At 39.1% G+C, this 21,816-nt stretch overlaps 1 protein-coding gene across 3 annotated transcripts in view; it reads right to left on the reverse strand.

Annotated features, from left to right (window-relative positions):
- The window catches only part of DNAJC27 (DnaJ heat shock protein family (Hsp40) member C27), a 28,185-nt gene extending 11,149 nt beyond the window's left edge, over positions 1-17,036 (reverse strand). Inside the window, exons 1-4 of one of the 3 annotated variants that reach the window (XM_032866967.1) lie at positions 16,759-17,034; positions 8,485-8,567; positions 4,475-4,544; positions 34-198 (exon numbers count right to left, since the gene is read on the reverse strand). In XM_032866967.1, coding sequence (XP_032722858.1) covers positions 34-198; positions 4,475-4,544; positions 8,485-8,567; positions 16,759-16,845 — 405 coding nt within the window. In that variant the 5' untranslated portion in view covers positions 16,846-17,034. Of the gene's footprint in view, positions 1-33; positions 199-4,474; positions 4,545-8,484; positions 8,568-16,758 lie in introns of all 3 variants that reach the window. The other 2 variants (XM_032866970.1, XM_032866969.1) reach the window with 2 other exon arrangements.
- Between the last annotated feature and the right edge of the window lie 4,780 nt (positions 17,037-21,816).

Genomic DNA, 21,816 nt, shown 5'->3' on the forward strand with positions numbered 1-21,816 from the left:
CAAAGTTGAGCATACAATGTCCACAGCAGTTACCTTGTTGGCACACACTGCAAATACAATATTTTCCATGTTTCCATGAGGTCCAAGATCCTGCTTCATCTCTGCCAGCCACGCATCAAGGGCGTCGAAGGAATCTTTCTGCCCAACATCATAGACCAGTATTACACCCTGTGTATCCTTGTAAAACTCATTACGAACCTTCACATAAAAGAACAGATGTGCAATTGGAGGTTTTGTGATTTTATAATATATCTCACAGTCATTAACATAACAAAGGGCATTCGTTTGTGCATACATAGTATTTGCTATTGTATCTCAATATCTACTAGTCTTTAGAGGACTTTTTATAAAATCAAAGTAACATGATAAGAAAAACCCTACGAGGACAAGGTCTTGTGATGAACGTAACAGCTTCCTGCCTCAGCCCTTCTCACCTCCAGCTCCACTCCCTAGAGGCAATCCATCTTTAATTCTCGTTAGTAGATCTTAACACAAATTCTATAGAAAAAAGCTCTTCTCAGGAAGAACGAAGAACTTCAGGCAAAAATGACACGAGCATCAGCAAGACGTACGGCCATTTATATACCAGAGCCTGGAGCAGGCTCTCTGGGATGCTGGGTAGAGCTTCCCTGACTCTAGGGTCTCCACACTAACTTCAGAACTCCAAACGCAGAGCCCCAGGGGTGTAATGGCTCTAGAGTCAAATCTGGGGTCACTCTTACTTATTAGTTGTGTGATTTGGGGCAATCACTTAACCTCTCTGCGTCTCAGTGGCCTCATCTATCAAATGGGGGCAGTACTACTTCCTTCACGGGGTAATTCCGAGGATTATATGAGATGATGAAGGCAACGCACCTAACAGTGCCTGTGAAACAATGTCTATTTGCATCTTCTGCCTTCCTTTCTCACCCTCCTCTGATGGTCCACCTTCGGTATTTTGGCTAGAAATGGCAACTCGCTTCTGGGGCATATCTATACTTCTAGGAAGAGGCAGCACGAAGTATAGGGCACATGAAAGTGGCAGAGGAAGGATAAGTCGAGTGGGTGAGGAGTAACATTGACAGACCGGGGGTTTCAGGCCAAAATTCCAGTAAGAACCTTGACAGAGGCCATGTATTACTCCCTTCATCTCAGAGATTCCAGTATGCACATGCCCATACCAGCCTGTTGCAAGAAATGAAGACTTCTTACACACATCAGGCATGAAATTTAGGTTTCTGAGTATAGACAGACGCCTGGGCCAAGAAGGCAAATGTCTATTAATTTGTAGACACAGAGGCAGTTATCTCCTAAATTAAAACCAATTAAATCAGAAAGAATTAAAGTGAAGAACAGCAGGACTCTTCTCCCCTCAGTCCTCAAGGTCCTCAGCCCACCTGCAGAAGTGAAAATGGGCCTCTGCCTTCTTCCCTGAAACTCTTGCTGCCTTGGCTCCCATACGCCACGCTCTCCAGGTTCTTTCTTGTCTGGTCTCTTACAAACTCCTCCTCTCTCCATTGCTCCCACTCCAGCTGGCTGCCGTAATTCCCCTAATCCCATCCCAAACCCGCAGCCTTTCTTTTTCAATCCTTCCTTCCAACTCAGACAACATAACCACCTGCATAATTTCAACTGGGAGAAACTCCAAGGTGAGCCTTTTCATCTGTGCTTCCAGACCTGCGTTTCTAGTTAACTCTAGACTCTCCCTGCTCAATGTCTGGCTGGAATCTCAAATCCAATATGTGCAACAGGAAACCCTCCAACTTATTCCTTCCCAATCTTTTCCTTCCCTTGAACTTCTAGTGATGAAAGGAGCACACCATTCTCTGAGCCATGTGGATTGAAAGTCTAGTGTTAATCTTTGCTGCTTTCCTCTCCTTTTTCACTCTGCAGGTATAAACAATCCTGTAGGGCCTGCCTCTGCCAGATTTCCTGCACCTGTCACTTCCTTTCCATTTCCATGTGCCAACATTACACTACCTCTTGACTACTACTGCAAGAATTTTCTAAGTAACCTCCCCAGCAACATTATACACATTACATATTTATCTTTTCAAAGCCCTGGTTCAAAAATTCTTTAGTGTTTCCCTACTGCCAACCCCTTAAATTTCAAATTCTTTTAACTGGTGTTGAAAGTTTCTGATCAGTCCCCCACCAGCTTCCCAGTCTTATCCTCCTCCTACCTCCTGTCCTTCAAAGTGGATAATCTCTCATTCCCTAAACCTCCCCTGTGCCTCTCTAACTCTGTCTCGAAACAGACACCTCTTTATCTTTAATCTTTCAAGTTTAGCTATGACACTGCATCTTTCATGGAGTTTTTCCTGCCCCACACCTTATCATCTAACCCCCAACCCCTGCCAAACAGAATCTAACCCCTGTATCCCTGAAATACCATAGCCTTTGTGCTTCTAGTAGTGCTCATATTACTTCCTGTCTGGTTTTATAGTTGGTAGCATACACAGCTGCCTTTTCCAGTAGGCCGCAAGTGACAGGCATGTGTCTTGATATGTCTGTCTTTGTGTCAGCCAACAGGGCCCACCAGGTGTAAGTATTCAAGACATTTTAAATCAAGAAGAGCTGAATGTAGAGAATGTAAGCAAAAGCCAAAGAATTTCAAAGTGCAAATTATGCTATCCAGAGGGAGATTTGCGTGTAAATAGAGGTTTAGGCAAGCCTCATGGGTTTCTCTTTCAACTGACTCAAGTTCAAGTCTGGGCTCAGCAACTGGCTCCCTCTGTAATCTTAAGTAAGTGGTTTTACCATCTCCAGCTTTGGTTTTCCCATCTGTAAAATAAAAAAGGAGAAGCCTCAATGGTCCCCCACAGCTCTCTTATTCTCAGCTCCCAAGACAGCTCTCTGATGTTAGTCCTGGAAGTCTTGCAGCATCCAAAGTTTAATTAAATAGGATGCTAAGGGAATTGGGATTATTTCTTAGAGCAGGGATGGCAAACTTTTTAGCTTGTAGGCCACAGAAAGCTGTTAGTTTAATATCACGCGGGCCTCAAGAATTTTCCACAGACTGTCTAACTCATACCAGCAAGTCCCAGAATGATGTGTGCATCAGTGGAAGCAAAATCGCTGTTAAGACACAGGCCTGGCATTCCCTCGCAGTCCTCTTTTTGACACTTTCCTCTGAGAGTGCTCTCTCACATGCTAAGCAGACAGGCCTCTTTCAGTAGGCCCTTTGGGTAAACCTGTCGAGAGGACAGATGACAGTAGTAGCTTCAATGGAAGACAGGCCTCCAGGATGGGGGGAAGCCAGGGATCATGACAATGGCTATGGACACTTCACCCGCTGTGTGCCGAGCAAAAATATACTTTGGTCAGTTTGGGGCTTAGGGAGAAGACGGCTTTGGTCTTGTCAAAAAAGAGGGTTTGAGCTATGGACAAGTAAATATTTGACAAAGAAGAAAAAAATCGAAGCTATTCAGAGAAAAATTACTTCAGAAGTGGTGATTTCAAGAAGTTTCTATTAATTATACTGTTATCTTTTTGAGCGCTGGGGGGAAAAGCTATTGTAATTTCAGTTTGCATTGATAAGACATCTAGTGTCTAATGACAGAAAGTAAAGGAACACTCAGTGTTTTTCACTAGACAATATCTGGAATGTTGTGCTCAGTTGTCCTCTCCCCATTAGCTAACTAGAGGTTATCTACAAAGGATGCTGAGAAGCCTAGCTGGGGCAGGACTAGAAAATATTTTACCTGAAAAGGAGCGGATTAACAAATATTAGAAAGGTTCCATTGTAGAAGCACAGACTCAGTCTATGTTGTTCTAAAAACAAGGCCAAGATCAATAGTGAAAGTCAAAGGAAGGCAGCCTTCAAAAGGGAGTTGTAAATCTAGACTTTTTAACAGGGAAAAGGATGAACTTGCGAGGCAGTGTGACCCCATCATAAGAGACATTCATTCTCCAAACTACTACAGTCTGTACCACTCAAAACTAACCTGTGTATCACACCATCCCTGGATTCCCACCCATCTATGAAATTCTTACTTATCCATCAAAGCTTACTTTAAATGTTGCTTCCTTCAACAAGACTTCCTGTCCTCCCAGATACTAGGCTAGATGTTAAATGCTCCCAAGCATTCTGTCACTTGTTTAACATCTGTCTTCTTTGACATAGTTATGTTCCATGAGGACAGGGACTGTGTATTACCAGCGTCCAAACTGGCACACTGTTATGCAGTGAATGAATGGCGGCCATCGATCAGGAAGGTATAAAGCATAAAAGCAACAGTCCTTTGAAATTTAAAATGTCTTATCTAATTGTTTGAAACATTAGCAATGGAATTTCCTACCACTATCTAAGGGGATGGAACAAAAGACCAACAGGTTTCCATTCAGTTAAGGCTCAGAAAGGAAGCCACACCCACCAGCTAAATTCACCTAATTTTATATATGATTTGCATACTGGTAGTTTCTAATAACTCGGGATCTTTCCCTAACCCACTGACAATACTGGACGCAGATTTTCTCAAAAAGTCTTTCTTACCTCATAGAAGAAGGGATGGCCAGCCATATCAAAGATGTTAACTTTGATTTCTCTGTCTCTGACTTGTACCCTGAAATGTTCAAATGGAAACAATTCCAAAGAAGGGTTATGGCTTCTGCATTCCCATTGAAATCATCTATGTCATTTATTAATTTTAAAAAGGTATGTGTGAAATTTAAAAGAGACTTTCTTAGTGCCTCTTCTTGATAATAGATAATCATTACAACAGAAGCTGGTAATTGGGCAGATCATCTTGCCCTCTGTATTTTCAGAACACTGAGCCCACTGTAATGAGCACCCTAATTTACCTTCAGCTTACCTCAAGATACTTTAGTCCATACCCCTTAACTAACAAATGGTGGCTATTACCATGGAACTAAGAAAACTGATGTGGGGCAAGTAGGACTGAGAGGAAGGAAAACAAAATATTTTATTTCACTTAAGAAGATATCTTAATTACTAGTGGTTATGCTGGGTTACCACGCAGAACAATAACTAAAGTGTGTGATCTTCACTGAGCAAAAACAAGTCAACTTGGTTTCAAAAATTTTTAAATAGAGAAAAGAACAAAAAGGAAAAATAACAACCATTCATATTAGAATTAAATACTATTCAACGTGGTAGCATATTTGCATCTTGTCCTTTTTATTTTTTTCCAGAAAAATCACTACTGGTAAATAAACTAATGAAGTATTGTAAGTATTTCAAACACTAAAGAAAAATACAAAGATGAAAGTTTAAAATTATCCCAAATCCTATCACCCAGAAAAAACCTTCGTCAATATAGATGAACATCACTACAGTCTTCTATGCATAGATATGACTGATGAGCATAAGTATTTTTTTTTTATAAAAATGGGATTACCCTATTTTAAAATAAAAAGTATGCGGGGCGCCTGGGTGGCTCAGTGGGTTAAAGCCTCTGCCTTCGGCTCAGGTCATGATCCCAGGGTCCTGGGATCGAGCCCCACGTCCGGCTCTCTGCTCAGCCGGGAGCCTGCTTCCTCCTCTCTCTCTGTCTGCCTCTCTGCCTACTTGTGATCTCTATCTATCAAATGAATAAATAATAAAATAAAAAAAAATAAAAAGTATGAAATGTACTTGTTACTGAATTTAACAAAAGAAAAGGGAACTGAAGTGAACTAGAATTATTAAACTTTAAATACGTTTCCTCATCACAAGAAATATTTCCTAAAAGATCCCTCTAAGTTAAGAATAGGAATTATTCACAATAAATTAACAGGGTAGAATCATTATGTTTTTAAGTGACATGTTTCAGTTTACACAGCATTGACATGAACCCCTCCTCCAGGATACAAGGACATCGGTACTTGCTCTCATTGTCCCTGTACTACCTCCTGGTTTGTTTATTGTTATTATCCCCTTGTCCGCATCTATAATATCCACTTTCTATTCTGAAATCATAATTCCTACAGTTGTTTTATATTACTTATAGACTTAAATTAAGCTAACCACCAATCATTTCTTTATTCCTGAATTTTCTACCATATTTCATCAATTCCAAAAAGCATATTTGCTTTCATTTTAACATCTGTGAAATCAGGATCCATCTTACAAAAGAGGATGTGAGAACAGCAAAACAAAATAACAACAGAGCCGGAGAGCATCTGGAGAAGATCTGGTATAATAATTTATACTAGAAAATATTGCCTTAAAGAGATAGCAGCTGACAGGGGATGTAAACAAGGCCATAAAGTCAAAAATGTATTCACACATTGAAACTCAAAGAGGTTAATTTAATTCAGATGCCAGACAGAGGCAATTACTTTAAGAAAAATGGTAATTCATTACCTCAAGGTTGTGCTTTCCTAGATTATGGCCTGAAGACCACCTGTATCATTATTATGAGAGACTGTTAAAAATGCAGATTCCTGTGCCCCATCTCAGACCTGGCAAATCGGAATCTTGGTGGGCAGGTCCTAGGAATCTGCATTTTTACAAACTCTATAAGTAATTCTTCAGCATGCTGGAATTTGAGCTTCACCATGTTGGAAACAGGGAGGATGGAATGGGTATCTATTATTTTGACTACCCCAGAGTATTCCCCTTTCCTCTTGTGGTTGTGGTTCAGATGGGTTCGGCTCTATGTTCTTAGTGACCCCACTTTGCTGGCCATAGCCAACTGAGCTGGGGAAACACACCTGTCCCCACCTGGACAATCAAACCTTCTCTGGGATTCTTTTTTTTTTTTTTTTTTTTTAAGATTTTATTTATTTACTTGACAGAGAGAGAGAGAGCGAGAGAGGGAACACAAGCAGGAGGAGTGGGAGAGGGAGAAGCAGGCTTCCCGCTAAGCAGGGAGCCTGATGTGGGGCTCAATCCCAGGACCCGGGGATCATGACCTGAGCTGAAGGCAGCCACTCAATGACTGAGCCACCCAGGCACCCCTTCCCTGGGATTTTTAAACTTGGAATACTAACTTCGGTCCCTCTCTGGAAGTAACATTCACACTGTGAGTCTGAGATCTGCTGGAAACCATGTAGAGGAAGCTATAAGGTGGAGAGAGATGGAGTAAATGATCTGGCTCTATTCTGTCCCTGGTTCCAGCCATCTCTAAGCCCAGCATCCTTATAACTGGATTATATGAATTTATTAATATCCTTTATTTATGCTTATTATTATTACTATTATTATTATTTTGCTTGAGCTGGTTTGACTTGGGTTGCTCTCAGTTATAGTCTCCTGATACACCATTGGACAACCATCTTTCTCCCAAAAACTTTCAGCCTGAAATAGAAGAGTCTGTTGACTAAATGACAACAGTTCTATGGTATAATATGGTGATACTCATCTCTTAGGGGAATAAATTAGTTACTTATATGGATTCAAAACAGAACTGCCTGAAATAGGATCTCCTGCCATATCACTGATGAAACTCTGTGTCCTGAAGTACAGATACACCCACCACTTTAGTCCACCTTCTTGAAAGCTGCCCTCATATTTAATCTTGCAAACTTCCTCTTCAGTCCTATCCTACCTAATAATACACAGTTTTTGAGTATCTACTCTGTACAAGCACTGTACCAGGCACTTGGGGATGATTTATACTAATAGCCCCTTCTTCGTGGAGCTTATAATCTAGCAGGAGACATTTAACATATAAAAATAACGACATGTGGCAATTTATTCTAAGTACCATAAACAGCATAGAAAAGTTTAATATTTTTGTCGTTTGCAACCAAAAAGAGTCCTCACTAATAAAGGAGGTATTCCAACACCTCATGGGAACAAGACCATTTCACATCTTGGAAAGTCTGACAGATGGAAAGATGAGGGGAAAGGACATTTCAGGTGGACAGAATAAATAATGGCACTGAGGCAAGAAAAATATGAGGACAGTGGTGTAGTGTGGAGGGAGGGTAAAGTGTGTAAAGGAATGAAACAAGAGGGAAGAAGAGGCAGGTTAGGGCCAGAATAGTAAGTCCCTGAAATTCCACCTTCCGGGAGAGTGCTGTATACCTCAATTCTATGCACTGGCAGTATTATTTCCTGCTAATGTAATCCTATCTCCCCAAGCTCAACCCACCCCAAGTCATCTCCAGATAAAACCCCACTTCTTCCCAGTTTTACTTCTCCCAGATCATTTTCTAGATACCAATAGACTATAAAGATCATAAACCAATAAATGATGTCGTCTGGTAGAAAATTTTCCACATAATATTTAGACTTTTCAGAAAGAGTATCTCAAAATGCTCTACAAACACATCTGCTAATGGGACCCACTTATACAAACATGTGTCATAAAAAGGCACATCTGTCAGTTGGGCTTTATATTAACTTGCTCATTGTTGTAGACCCTATACCTAAGGGAGGGCCGGCAAAAAAGAATGTGGTTGGTGATGATCAACTTATATGATCACTACATCTGTAAAGGTCTCTTATTCCTATCTTTCCTGATTTATTTTCAGATTACCTATTTCAAGACACATCATTTTATAGGAGTTCAAAGGTCTATGTAACTTACAAGCCCAAAAAACCAATGTACTTACTTTGTGACTCCATAGTCAATTCCAATGGTTGCAAGATATTTAGACACAAATCTTTTCTCACAGTATCGTTTTATAATACAGCTCTAAAAAGGTAAAAAAAAAAAATACAGGCTTTTAGTAAATACACTCTGGAAGCATACAAAATAAGCACAGTTCTTCATCATGGTTTCTTCACTCACCACAATGAGAGAGAAAGCATTTTCAAAGAACCAAAACAAATGCTAAAAGTGAAAATTTTAAGGAAAAATTACTTAAGTATTCTTCCCTAACACCAAACATGTTTTCAGTTTAGTTCTCCACCCTTGTGCTCTTTTCTTTTGAAGACTTACTCTTATGCTTTCAACAATACCACCAAAACGTTTAGCGTTGACCTCCCTTCTCAAAAGCACATCTATACCTTCAGTACTAAGACTACTTTGTACTTGGGTGTCCTGCTGTTACCTCCAATTCAACATGTCCCAAAATGGCCTAATCCTGTACATAAAAACAGTTCATCCTGCTGACATCCTGGTTCTGTTAATACCACCATTTTCCCAACCATAGAGGATCAGAATATTAAAGCCATGTTTGATTCTGAGCCTTTCTAAACCTTCTGAAGGTTTCCTGCCTCCTTCTCATTCCAATTCCCACTTACACCTTTTGGGTTTAGATTCTCATCATCTACTAGACAACGGTAGGAAATTCTTTTTTTTTTTTTTTAAGATTTTATTTATTTATTTGACAGACAGAGATTACAAGTAGACAGAGAAGCAGGCAGAGAGAGGAAGGAAAGCAGGCTCCCTGCTGAGCAGAGAGCCCGATGCAGGGCTCGATCCCAGGACCCCGGGATCATGACCTGAGCCGAAGGCAGAGGCTTTAACCCACTGAGCCACCCAGGCACCCCGGTAGGAAATTCTTTATTGGTCTTTCTGCCTTCCTTTCCTCCCAACCTCAGTCAATACGGCACACCACTGACATTTTTCACTTCCCTAACTCAAAAATCGTCAGTGGTTTCTCAGTGCCAAGTTTGAAACCCAAATTCCTTTGTCCTTTATTTTTATTTATTTTTTTAAAGATTTTATTCATTTATTTGACAGAGAGAGATCACGAGTAGACGGAGAGGCAGGCAGAGAGAGAGAGAGAGAGAGAGAGAGAGAAGCAGGCTCCCCGCTGAGCAGAGAGCCCTATGCAGGACTCGATCCCAGGACCCTGAGATCATGACCTGAGCCGAAGGCAGCGGCTTAACCCACTGAGCCACCCAGGCGCCCCCTTTGTCCTTTATTTAAGGTCCTCCATAATCTGGCCCTAATCTGTATTCCCTGTCTGAACCCTTGTAATACAAACTCTCCATTTCTGCAAAACTCCTGGACACCTGACTTCCTAGCTTTTGTCATGACTTGCCCTCTAGTTGGAATGAGCCTCCTCCCTTCTTTCCAAATCTTAACTTGTCCTTTAAGGCCCAGCTCAAGCTCTGAGCTCCAGGTTTTAAGAGATCTTGCCTGCATCTGAACTCTTCCAATACTTTACACACATACCAATATACACACATATATTACACACACACACACACACACACACACCAGCAGTCATACATGGCTTTGTATTGTAAGTTATCATTTCACATGTACATATTCACATTATCTCTTCAGCTAGATGGTATACTATTTGAGGACAACAAACGCTGGTATTTTACTTCTATCTTTTTGCTCATGCCATTGAAATTTGCTCAGTGCCAGTGAAAACCAACTTGTATATTAATAACAACCCTTAGCACTCATGAAACTTACAATTTACTTGGGAGTGCTAGTAACGGAGTATATTTTGCTCAAATCCTTCCCCGATGAATGTTAACCTAAATTAAATAGGACAGTTAATTTAAAAAGCAGTTAATAAGCTTACTGTGAACTGAAGGAAAAATTTCTTTGGAGTGACTACTGCTAAGAGGCTATACTTTTAAAAGCATTTTATAGCTGGAACGCACTTCACAAATATTTTCTCTCACAATAGCTTGGGAAAATGAATATAGCCTTTTTCTAAATTATTCATGAGATTAAGAGGCCTAGCAGTCCTTTAACTATAGTACACTATTTAAACACTAGTTATAAGTATTTCACAAGACATATATTTAAGTAATTGTATTAATAACCACTCCCTATTACATAAATAGGGCTCCTGGTCCTTAGGCTCTTATAAGCTCTTATAAGTTAAATAACATAAATACAGAGAGAATGTTTTGCTCTCACTATTTTTCTTAAATAGATTTTTACGTACTATTTTTTTTTTTTTTTTTACACAGATTCAGCTAAAATCTTAACAGGTTTGGGCCTCTGTTTTTAATAGAATTTTCCTAAAATTCATATGAAAGAACAACTATCTGGGAAGAACTAATCAAAATATGAAAAAGAGGAATGGGGCAGGACAATAGAAAGAAGAGGGAACCTACCTTAATAGATATCAAAATACAGTCTGAAGCCAATCAAGACAATATTATATTGGCATAAGACAAATAGGTCAGTAGAACAGAAGAGAGAGCCCAGAAATAGATCCTATTAAAAGAAGAGAGTTTAAAAGTGACAAGGTGATATTTAAAGTTAAGAGGAAATGGGCGACTGGGTTGCTCAGTTGGTTAAGCAACTGCCTTCGGCTCAGGTCATGATCCAGGACAATCAGGACTGAGTCCTGCATCAGGCTCCCAGCTCCATGGGGAGTCTACTGCTTCTCCCTCTTACCTTCTCCCCTCTCATGTTCTCTCTTACTGTCTATCTCAAATAAATAAATAAAATCTTTAAAGTTAAGGGGAAAAGACTGACTTATTTGGTAAAATGCTACTTACACAAGTTAGGCCTTTCTCTAAATACAGAATAATTCAGATGAATTTGTGATTTCAAAATTTAAAAATAAAACAACAAAAATTTCAGAAGAAAATGTGCACCGACACTTCTCGGCCCTTTGGCTAAGATCAAGTGCAAAAGAAATGTGCAACATATGTACAACCTTAGGGAAACATTTTCAACCAAGAAAGGAAACTCAAAAATCATAAAAGAAAGGACAGGAGTGTGGGGGTGGCTTAGCCGGTTAAGCCTTTGGCTTCAGCTGTGATCCCGGAGTCCAGGGACTGAGCCCCTCATCGTGCTCCCTGCTCAGTGGAGAGTCTGCTTCTTCCTCAGACCCTACCCCACCAATAAATAAATAAATCTTAAAAAAAAAAAAAAAAAAAAAGGAAGGAAGCAAGGACAGGCACAACTGAGTATATAAAAAATAATAATAATGGGGTGCCTGGATGGCTCAGTGAGTTAAGCGTCTGCCTTTGGCTCAGGTCATGATCCCAGGGTTTTGGGATCGAGCCCACATCAGGCTCCCTGCTCAGCGGAGAGCCTGCTTCTCCCTCTTCCACTCCCCCTGCTTGTGTTCCCTCTCTCGCTGTGTCTATCAAATAAATAAATAATTTTTTTAAAAAAGAAATAATAATAACAAAAGCAATTGTATGGCAAAATATTTGTAAAAATATTAAAAGACAATGACATATCCAGACAAATATTCATTACTTATATGACTGGCAAAATTTATTATCTCTGATGTCCCTGAACCAGAAAAATTGATAAGACACGTTATCCAAAAGAAAAATAAATAGGGAATATAAATATACAGAACAGCAAATCCAAATAGCCAATAAGCATATGAAAAGGTGCTCAACTTCATCTGTAATCCATGAAATGCAAATTAAAGTAATAATTCTCACTATCCAGACTGGGAGTCATTAAAAGAATGACAACACCTGTGTTGGCAGGGATATGGGAAAAAGGGTACCTCCGTACCATATTGTTGGTAGAAACACAGTTTTTTGAAGAAAAGTTGGCAATAGCTATGAAAATTTTAAAATATGCTCTTGAACTCAGCATTCCACCCCTGGAAATCTAGTCTATAGAAATGAGAAAACCAGTATTTACATGTGTACACACACACACACACACACACACACACAGTATTTATTGCAACATTGCTTGTAGTAGGGGAAAAGCTGGAAATGACATGAATTCTCATCAGAAGAATGCTTGCATATTGTGGACTATATACAAATGAAAAGGAGTAGAGCTGTATCAGATTACTTGGAGGGATTATCATGTCTATTGTTAAGACAGAGAAGTGGGGCGCCTGGGTGGCTCAGTGGATTAAAGCCTCTGCCTTCAGCTCAGGTCATGATCCCAGGGTCCTGGGATCGAGCCCCGCATCGGGCTCTCTGCTTGGCGGGGAGTCTGCTTCCCCCTCTCTCTCTGCCTACTTGTGATCTCTGTCTCTCAAATAAATAAATAAAATCTTAAAAAAAAAAGAGAAGTAAACTCCAATAAGTATATGCAATATTGCAGGATATTTGAAAACTCAATTCAACTAATTTAACAGGAAAATATTTATTAAATTTAACTGGAAATCTAAAATTAGGGCAAGCTTCAAAGTTGGATGTTACAAAGAGTCTGACCCTAGAGGACACTGAGAACTGGACTGGGTCTTTGGAGTAGGTTGACTGCCAAGGCAGAAAGCTGAATCAGATATACACAAAGACCACAGAGAACTTTCAGGATTCTCCCATAGAGAATATTAAGCCCTTGGAAATCCCCTTTTTGTTACTGAATTTCTAGAACCTCTTAAACAATGCTGAGTAATAAAGGAAAATAGCAAGTATCCTTTTCGTACCTAATTTTAATGGAAATAGACTTAGCATTGTACCATCTGCTATGATATTTGCTGTTGGCTAATAATAAATATTGTCTTTCATATTTAGGTAGTTTCATTTTATTCTGATTCTGCTTAAAGTTTTTATTAGGATTGACTACTTGATTATATCAAATGTTTTTCCAGTACCGAAAAAATATTCTCCAGTAGTCAGTTAATGTAACAAATTATGTTGGCGAACTTCTTAATATTGAACCATGTTTGCATTCCAGGGATAAACTCTCCTTGCTAGTAGTGAATTATTTTTGATATACTACTGAATTCTATTTGTTGATATTTAAGAAATTATACATCTCTCTGTATTTGTGAAATTGGGATATACTTTTCTGTTTTGATACTATATCAAGTTTTGCTAGTTAAGTTACCACAACTTCATATAATAAACTGGAGCTGTTCACCTTTTTCTTTGCCTTAAAATTATTTAAGTAACTGAAATTATATGTTATTTAAAGCTTAAATTAAGCTTATTCATGAAGCCATCTGATCCTGATACCTTTTAGAAGGATAAATCTTTTCAATGTTTTTCTAATTCTTATATGACTAAGGGATTGGGTTTTCTACTTCTTTTTGAGTCAGTTTTGGTCATTTATATTTTGCTAGGAAGTCCTTCATTTCCCCTACATTTTCAAATGTGCTTCTACAGAACTGGATGTAATATTCCCTAGTCATTCTTTTAATCTCTTCTAGTATGTGATTATGTCTCCCTTTCAGTACTAATCTTGAAATTTTTCATTTTCTCTATTTTCTTCTTAAATAGATTTTTTAAGGCACTTTTCTTTATTAATTTTAATTTTCCAAACTTTCTTTTGGTTTATTTTGTGACCTTTTCCTAATGTCTTAGGTATTAAGTTCCTTTAATCTTTTGAAATGAGATATACCATATTACAAAATTCACACTTTTAAGGTATAGACTTCGGTGGGTTTTTTGTACACTCACAAAGTTGTAAAACCATTAAGTTCTTTTAGTTTTTCTCTCTCTCTTCCTTAGAAATGAATAAGATAATGTGTTTTCCTTTGACTACAGGTTTAATTTTGTCCTGAAGTTTTCAGTATAGAAACTCTTTAACTGCTTTCTAGTTATTTTGTCATTTGTTTTGATTTGCCCTTTATGCCAAAGATTATTTACTACGGTATGTCTTAATTTTTAACTTAAAATTGTTTCTCTTTCTATATTTTCCAAATTCTTTAAACTGAATATGTGTTACTTTTATAAGTAAGGCTTTTTTTTTTTTTTTTTTTGAGAGAAAGAGAGAGAGTGTGTGAGGGGAGAGGAAGGGCGCGGGGCGGGGGGCGGAGGGGGGACAGAGAGAATCTTAAGTAAGCGCCATACCCAGCATGGAGCCTGACATGGGGCTCAATTTCATAACCCTGAGATCATGACCTGAGCCAAAATGCTTAACCAACTGAGCCACCCAGGTGCCCTGGCAATTTTTTTTTTTCTTTTAAGTTACATTTAAATCTTTGATCCAACTAAAATTCATTTTTGAGAAAGCAATGCAAGAGGCATCCACCTCACTCCCAAACAGTAAATAGTTGTTCCAGCAGTACTTATTAAATGGTCTCTACTTTCCTACCACTTTACTATATTTGTTATAAATTTGTTATGAATTTCCTTATGTGTTTGGATTTATTTCTGGACTCCAGTCTATTCCACTGATGTCTCTCTATGTCCTTCTCAGCATCAATAGGAAAAACTTGGTAATTTAAAATGTGTTTTATTATCTGGTAGTGTTTTCCCTTTTTTTTCAGTTTTCTTAGTTATTCTCACATTTAATTTTTCATAAGGACCTTAATACTTTCTATTATGTTCTGAAAGGGAAAAAAAAAACTGTTTTTATTTTAACTAGTATTTTAACTAGGATTGAATTACACTTGTAGATTATTTTAAAGAACTGACATCTCTAAAATGTTGAGTGATCCTAATTAAGGGGAAAGTATATCTTTCCATGTGCCTAAGTAATTTTATATCACTTTGTAGAGCTTTAAATTTTTCTTTATATAGGTCCTACCTATTTCTTCTTAAGTTTAAACCTAGGCATTTTATTTTGGCTGTTATTGTAAATTAAAATAATTTCTCAATTATATATTAAAAATACTATTTGATATACTACAGCTGTTAATTTTTGCATATTAATTTTGCTTTACTGAATTTTCTTATTGTTTCTTAAAGTTTTTCAGTTAATTCTCTTTGGGTTTCAAGATAAATAATCATATCATTAATAATGATATGATCATAATCATAATCATAGCAAATAATAATAATTTTGCCTTCTCCTTTCCAGTCTCTCATATTTTTTTTCCTCTTGTCTAATTGCATTGGCTAATAAATATAGAACAATGTTAAAAAAATGTGACACTGGGCATTTTGGGCTATTTTTAATGTTGCACCATTAGGCACAGGAAAATGGTAAAAGTGATGCATGCTTACTTAGCCAGCTCACTATTAAACCTTTAAAAGGCTTTATTCTTTTCTTTTTAATGCCTGGCACATAGCTGGTGTTCAATAAATGTTGAGTTTCAGTGAACTTCTGTTAATACATATATATACAAAGATACATAAATAGTACAGGATATTACTAAATGGAAAGAAAAGGCACTAATAAACATTTACTGAGCATCAACAATGTGCAGAGCACCGGCCTAAACACCTCCATTAAGGGCTCTTTTGATTTTCACAGCATACAATGATGGAGCGAGAACTCCAATAGGCTGTGAAGACTCAAGTTCTAGTCCTGTCTCTGTCATTGATTTGATGACCTTGGAAGGTTCTTAACCAACAGCTTCCACTTACCCAGAAAGGGAGACAATTTGGGTGAAGAGGAGACAGTTTAGAATTCACTTGGGGGAAGGCCTTTGGTCCCTCTTGCCCCACCCCCGACAACCCCTCCCCCCCAACTATGGGAGAGCTAACAGCGGGGACCCACTAGAGCCAGCCAAGAGAAAGGTGGTAGGACGAAGGCTTTGAGAGAATGAATATGATGACACCACCGGAAAAAAAAAAACAAAAAAACAAAAGCATTGCACAAAACAAAATGCAGACTCCGTGACATCCACTGCACTTCCCTTGGGAAAAATGTCACCCTCAGTTGCGCTCTTAAAATAAATTCTGGGCTCCATGTCCGCGGAGCAACATTCACAAACTCCAATCCTCACATGCACCCCGGTAAGCTCCCTTAGGCTCCCAAGAACTGCTGGGGTAACTCAACTTTTCTTCTCCACCTCTAAGTCCTGGACAGGTCACCTAGAAGGCAGATAGGGTAGTAGGCAGACGATCTGACATAAGGACCTAGGCCTCCTTACTCTTTGGGGGATACATTCAAGGGTTAGCGGTCACAGGAGACACCTTCTTATGGAGAGTGACGTCAGTGGAGGAGGAAGGGGGGCAACCAAAGGTCAAAAAGGTCAGGAGAGTTTTCCTCGTAGAGGCGCATCCCCCAGGAGGAGACCCAGGCCTGCTCAGGGGCGGGGAGGAGGCCGGGCCCCGGGCAGTTGAGTGGCCGCCCTCCCAGCCAATGGGCACGTCGCCCCGCCGCGCTGAGGTCCCGCCCCTCCCAGCGCAGTACTCACTTTTCCCACTTCAGCGTTGCCCATGGAGATGACTTTGATGCGCAGGGACTTGCCAGGCTCCTTCCGCTTCGGCATGTTGGCCTCCATTGCCCTCGCTCTCTCGGGGCCACCCGCCTCGCTATCTCCTTGTTCACCAGGCTGGCCCGTCCCTCAGGGCTCCTCGTCCAATGGTGGACTCGCTGCTATCGTCACCGCCCCGGCTCCGCGCCTCGCCATCCCCGCCGCTGCCTAGCAGCGGGCGCGGGCTGTTGGGAGCTCTGGGGACTGGGGGTGGGAGCAGACAATCTCGCGATGCTAGAAAGGGGCGGCGTGACGTCATCACCGGGCTCTGGGGACGAGGTTTTGATTACCTGTTCCCAGGAGTCGCGCCGACGTGAGGGGCTGAGTCTCTCCGCAGGAAGTCGGCGTTGGGGTGTGCTGGGTATACACCCGGAGCGCGGCGGGGGTGCGGGGGCGCCAGGACAGCGGCATTTGTTAACGTTTCATCTCCGAGTGGTAGAAATGTGTTGGGGGTTGGGGGCAGATAATCGGGCTGGGAGTATTTGGAATTGAGGGGCCAGGCCCAGTCGCGCTAAAAATTCGGAAGTAGACCATAGTATGTTTGGCGGTTGTTTTTCTGAATTCTTCCGTCCCTATGGGCGGGTCTGCACTAATAGCCCCCGCCTACCCATATTATGTTTCTCTTGCGGGGAGTTGGAGAAGTCGGGGCCCTGGTTCTGGAACAGGAGCGTTAGGCAAGATCTGAATCCCGTTAACTATTGTTAAAAAAATAGCTTATCTATTTGGAGTCAAGACTGATTTTAGTTGAGTCATTGCTCTTCTTATTACATAGTCCTTATCTGTAGGAAGAAAGCTCAGATTAGACATTTCTTAGACTCTTCCAGTTCTGTGAAGGGGTGTGTGTGTGTGTGTGTGTGTGTGCGTCCTTGTAGCTGTTTGCTCCTTCATTTTCCTCTCCCTCCCACTCACGTTCAAAGTTAACCCCATCATCTGTGCTCACCTTCCCTGTACTGTTAATATGACCGTAGAATAATAGCGAATCCTAAAATAACCACTTTTCTATTCTCATTCAAGGGGATGAGGATCTGCTTAGAGAAAAAACTGTCTGGGAGGAACAGTAAATTTTTGAGTCATCATCTTGAGTTACAGAAGTTAAATAGAACTTGACAAATGATTAGTACCTTGAAAAAGAATGGCTGCCAACTTCCGAGTATATTACAAGGGCAAAAGTAGCATTATTTCTGTTCTCATGTAGCTTTAAACATCTTAAAGGAAATACATTGTGGGAAGATAGTGAATAAAGCCTTAAAATTTCTTATTTTCAAAAGCATGATTTTTAAGAAAGAAGCTTACTCTGGGTTGTATTTATGATCACCAAGTAATAAAACTTAGTTTAATGAAGCTTCTAAGGTTTTTTTTACAACCATGAAATATAAGTCCTGGTCAGAATTTCGATATTTTAAAGTTCAAAAGAATTTAATTTATACTGATTCTTCACAAATCTAGATGCTGACCTCTCAGTATAATTTAATAAAGCAATAAACATCTTTTTTCTTTGCTAGTGCACCTTTGGCCCTGTAATACAACTGTTGTGGAAGAATAATTGCAAAATGTCAAATCTTCACTTATTAAAAGACAGATTAGGTATGACACTATTGCGCATATGGGCAGTAAAACAGGCCAAAGATTAAAATTTATTACCATTTTTTCATAGTGATGTTTCTTATGTTTGAAAATGTACAGCCATATCTATTGGGTGTGCAATTTAATTTGGAATTGAAAAGGCAAAAGAATTAGCTTTCTTTTCCAGTCTTTTTTTGTTCTTCTTCTTCTTCAGGTTCTCCCCACCCCTTTTATTTTCCAGTCTTTAATACAGAAAGAAGAAAGAAGTGTGCAGGTGCCTGAATGGCTCAGTTGGTTAAGCGGCTGCCTTCAGCTCAGATCATGATTTTCAGGTCCTGGGATCAAGCCCCATAACAGACTTCGTGCTCATCAGGGAGTCTGCTTCTCTCTCCACCACCCCCCTGTCCCTCCCCACCCCTCATTCTCTGTCAAAAAAAAAAAAAATCTTTTAAAAAAATTATAAAAGTTAAAAAAAAAAAGAGGAAGAAAGTGTGCATTAGCTGCTCATAGTACAAACCTAGGAAGTGGGGGTTAGGAACATATGCTCTGGGGGTTAGGAACATATACTCTGGAGTCAGCCCTGTTACACTTTTCATTGGTGTAAGATGGGCATGTGGTGAGGGTAAAGATTGCAAGAAATAATGTACATGCACATGAAATACATGGTAGTTCCCCAGTTACTAGCTGTATGCTTTCCTATACTCACATTTTTTATTTTTATGCATTAAAGACTACATATTTTAAATCTGTGTTTTTAAAGTATATTATGAAATATTTTGGACCTGGTTAAAGGTATACAGAATAATATAATGAATACCTCTGCAAACACCGCATAGCTTAACAAATGAAATGTCACTGATACTGTGTGTGCTTTCCCAATACGTCCATCCTCCCTCTTTCTAAAAGGTTGCAACTATCTGAATTGGTGCTTTTAATTTCCAGGCATTTAAAAATTGTTTTTACTACCGATGTATATACCATCTTAAAAATGTAGTGTTGTGTTGCATTTAAAAAAATCTTTATTGTGAAATAATTTCACTCAGAAAAGTTTTAAGAACAGCAGAAAAAAGTTGTATATATACTTCATCCAGATTCATCAATTTTTGACATTATACCTCTTTTACTGTATCAGTTGTACTCACTATCTATATATTCATATATATATATATATATATATATATATACATACACACACACACTTTTTTAAAAAGATCTTATTTATTTATTTCACAGAGATCACAAGCAGGCAGAGAGGCAGGCAGAGAGAGGGGGAAGCAGGCTCCCTGCCGAGCAGAGAGCTGGATGCGGGGCTCGATTCCAGGACGCTGGGATCATGACCTGAGCTGAAGGCAGAGGCTTTAACCCACTGAGCCACCCAGGCGTCCCACACACACTTTTTTTCTGAATAATCTGAGAGTAGTTTACACATGTTTCTTTATCCAAAAATACTTCAATTTGTATTTCCTAAGGACTTTCTCTTGCATAGCAATGGGATATTTATGGAAATCAGGAAATGTAACATTGTAACAACAACACTATTATCTAATCCTATGGCTCTGGAACTGTGCAGTGCGGTGCCCCACATCCTCTCAGGGTAATCCAAGGGTTTATCTGTGGGATATTTTACATTCTAAGTTTTCAAGGCAAAGTGAAAACTACTAGCTCAAGGTTGTTTACAATTTCAACAATAGGTGGCACCATATTCCTTGGATATATCATGTATTTGGGAAGCTGGATTTTTCAGGGGTTGCGATAAATAAGCAAGTATAGCACCAAAATCAATGAGAATCAGGAAATGAGGGTGCTCTTGTCTAATCTGATTCCAAGGTTTGAGAAGTTGTGCAATGCCCAACAGGTGCACAAATCCTATTGTGGTTAAGATGAAATAAAAAACTTTCAATTTATGTGTATTATTTTTTAAAATGGCAACTAAATTGTTAGGGCATAAATATTTAATAAGTTGTTTGAACCTGAATATTTCCTTTGACCAAGGAACACTCTGAAAAAAAAATGGAGATACTAAGGGTGCCTGGAATGAAGGACATTTGGGAAACCTTGATCTAACCCACAGTTCATCATTAGTGCCAATAATATCCATTATAACTATGTTCCCCTCTCCCCCAGTCTGGAGTCTCATCCAGCATCATTTAGTTGTGATGCATCTTTAGTCTTCTATCTAGTATGATTCCTTAGTTTTTCTTTATCTTCCAAAATGACAGTTATTTTTGAAATATCCCTCAGTTTGTGTTTGCCTGATATATTCTTATAATTAGATTCAATAATGTTTGGCTAAAATAGCATGGGAAAGGCATTATGTCTTTTTAAGGGTATCATGTTAGAAAATGGGTGATGTCAATTTGTTCCACTTAATAGTATGTTAACTTTAGTTACGGTCCAGTGTTTACTAGTTATGGTCCAGTGTTTACTATTAATTCACAATAAAGTGAATTTTTCCCTTTGTAATAAGTAATCTATAAGGGGATACTTAGAAATTATATAGATATCCTTTCTCCATTGAACTTTTATCCACAAATTTTCATAATCCAATGAGGATTCATGACAGAAGAGATTATTGCTATGATGGATGAGAAATGGTGATTTTTTAAACTCCATCATTTCTCCTACATTTATTATTTAGTAGTCTACCACAAGGGAGGACTTCCTTTCTCATTCAGTCATTTATATCGGGATGCCCTCATATATGCTTATTTTACTCCATGAATGTTCTGTTATTACTATTTGTTTTGATGCTAAAGCTGGCTCATGTCTTCTTGATATGTCTCCACCATTTTTTGGTTGTTTTGAGTACTTCTGTGCTTTCTGGCACAATGAGCCCTGGATCCCCAAGTCCTTTTAGTGGAGAAAGGTATTTAGAAACCATAATTTGAGTGCTAGTTGTGTTCATTGATCTGGGTGCCTTTGCTTTGGGCCCTTTCAATTAACTGAGTCAAAAAAAATACATATATGTATGTGTCTATATATATATATATATATATATATGCATCTAAATCCATATATTAAAACATATTTCACACTGATATCCCCATTTCAGCACACCAGAATTCATTCTAGTCTTCCCCCTGTCCAAATTTATAACTCTCTGCTTCAACAGTAAGAAACCTGGCTCTCATTATCTTCAATATATTTACTCATTTGCCCAACCCACAGTTCATAGGAAGTACTTTCAGAATGCTAAACCATACCATTTCAAAAAATGGGAACATTTTAAACTAGAATTCAGTGTTTATTTATAGCTATTTTTGTTGTTATAGCTTTTTTTTAAACAAAGATTTTAATAATTTATTTGAGAGGGAGAGAGAGAAACAGAGAGCACAGGTGGGGAGGAGAGGAAGAAGCAGGCTCCCCGCTGAGCAGGGAGCCTGATGTGGGGTTCGATCCCAGGACTCAGGGATCATGACCTGAGCCAAAGACAGA

The sequence above is a fragment of the Lontra canadensis genome, unplaced genomic scaffold (genome assembly GCF_010015895.1).
Source record: "Lontra canadensis isolate GAN:19392208 unplaced genomic scaffold, GSC_riverotter_1.0 scaffold32, whole genome shotgun sequence".
NCBI lineage: Eukaryota > Metazoa > Chordata > Mammalia > Carnivora > Mustelidae > Lontra > Lontra canadensis.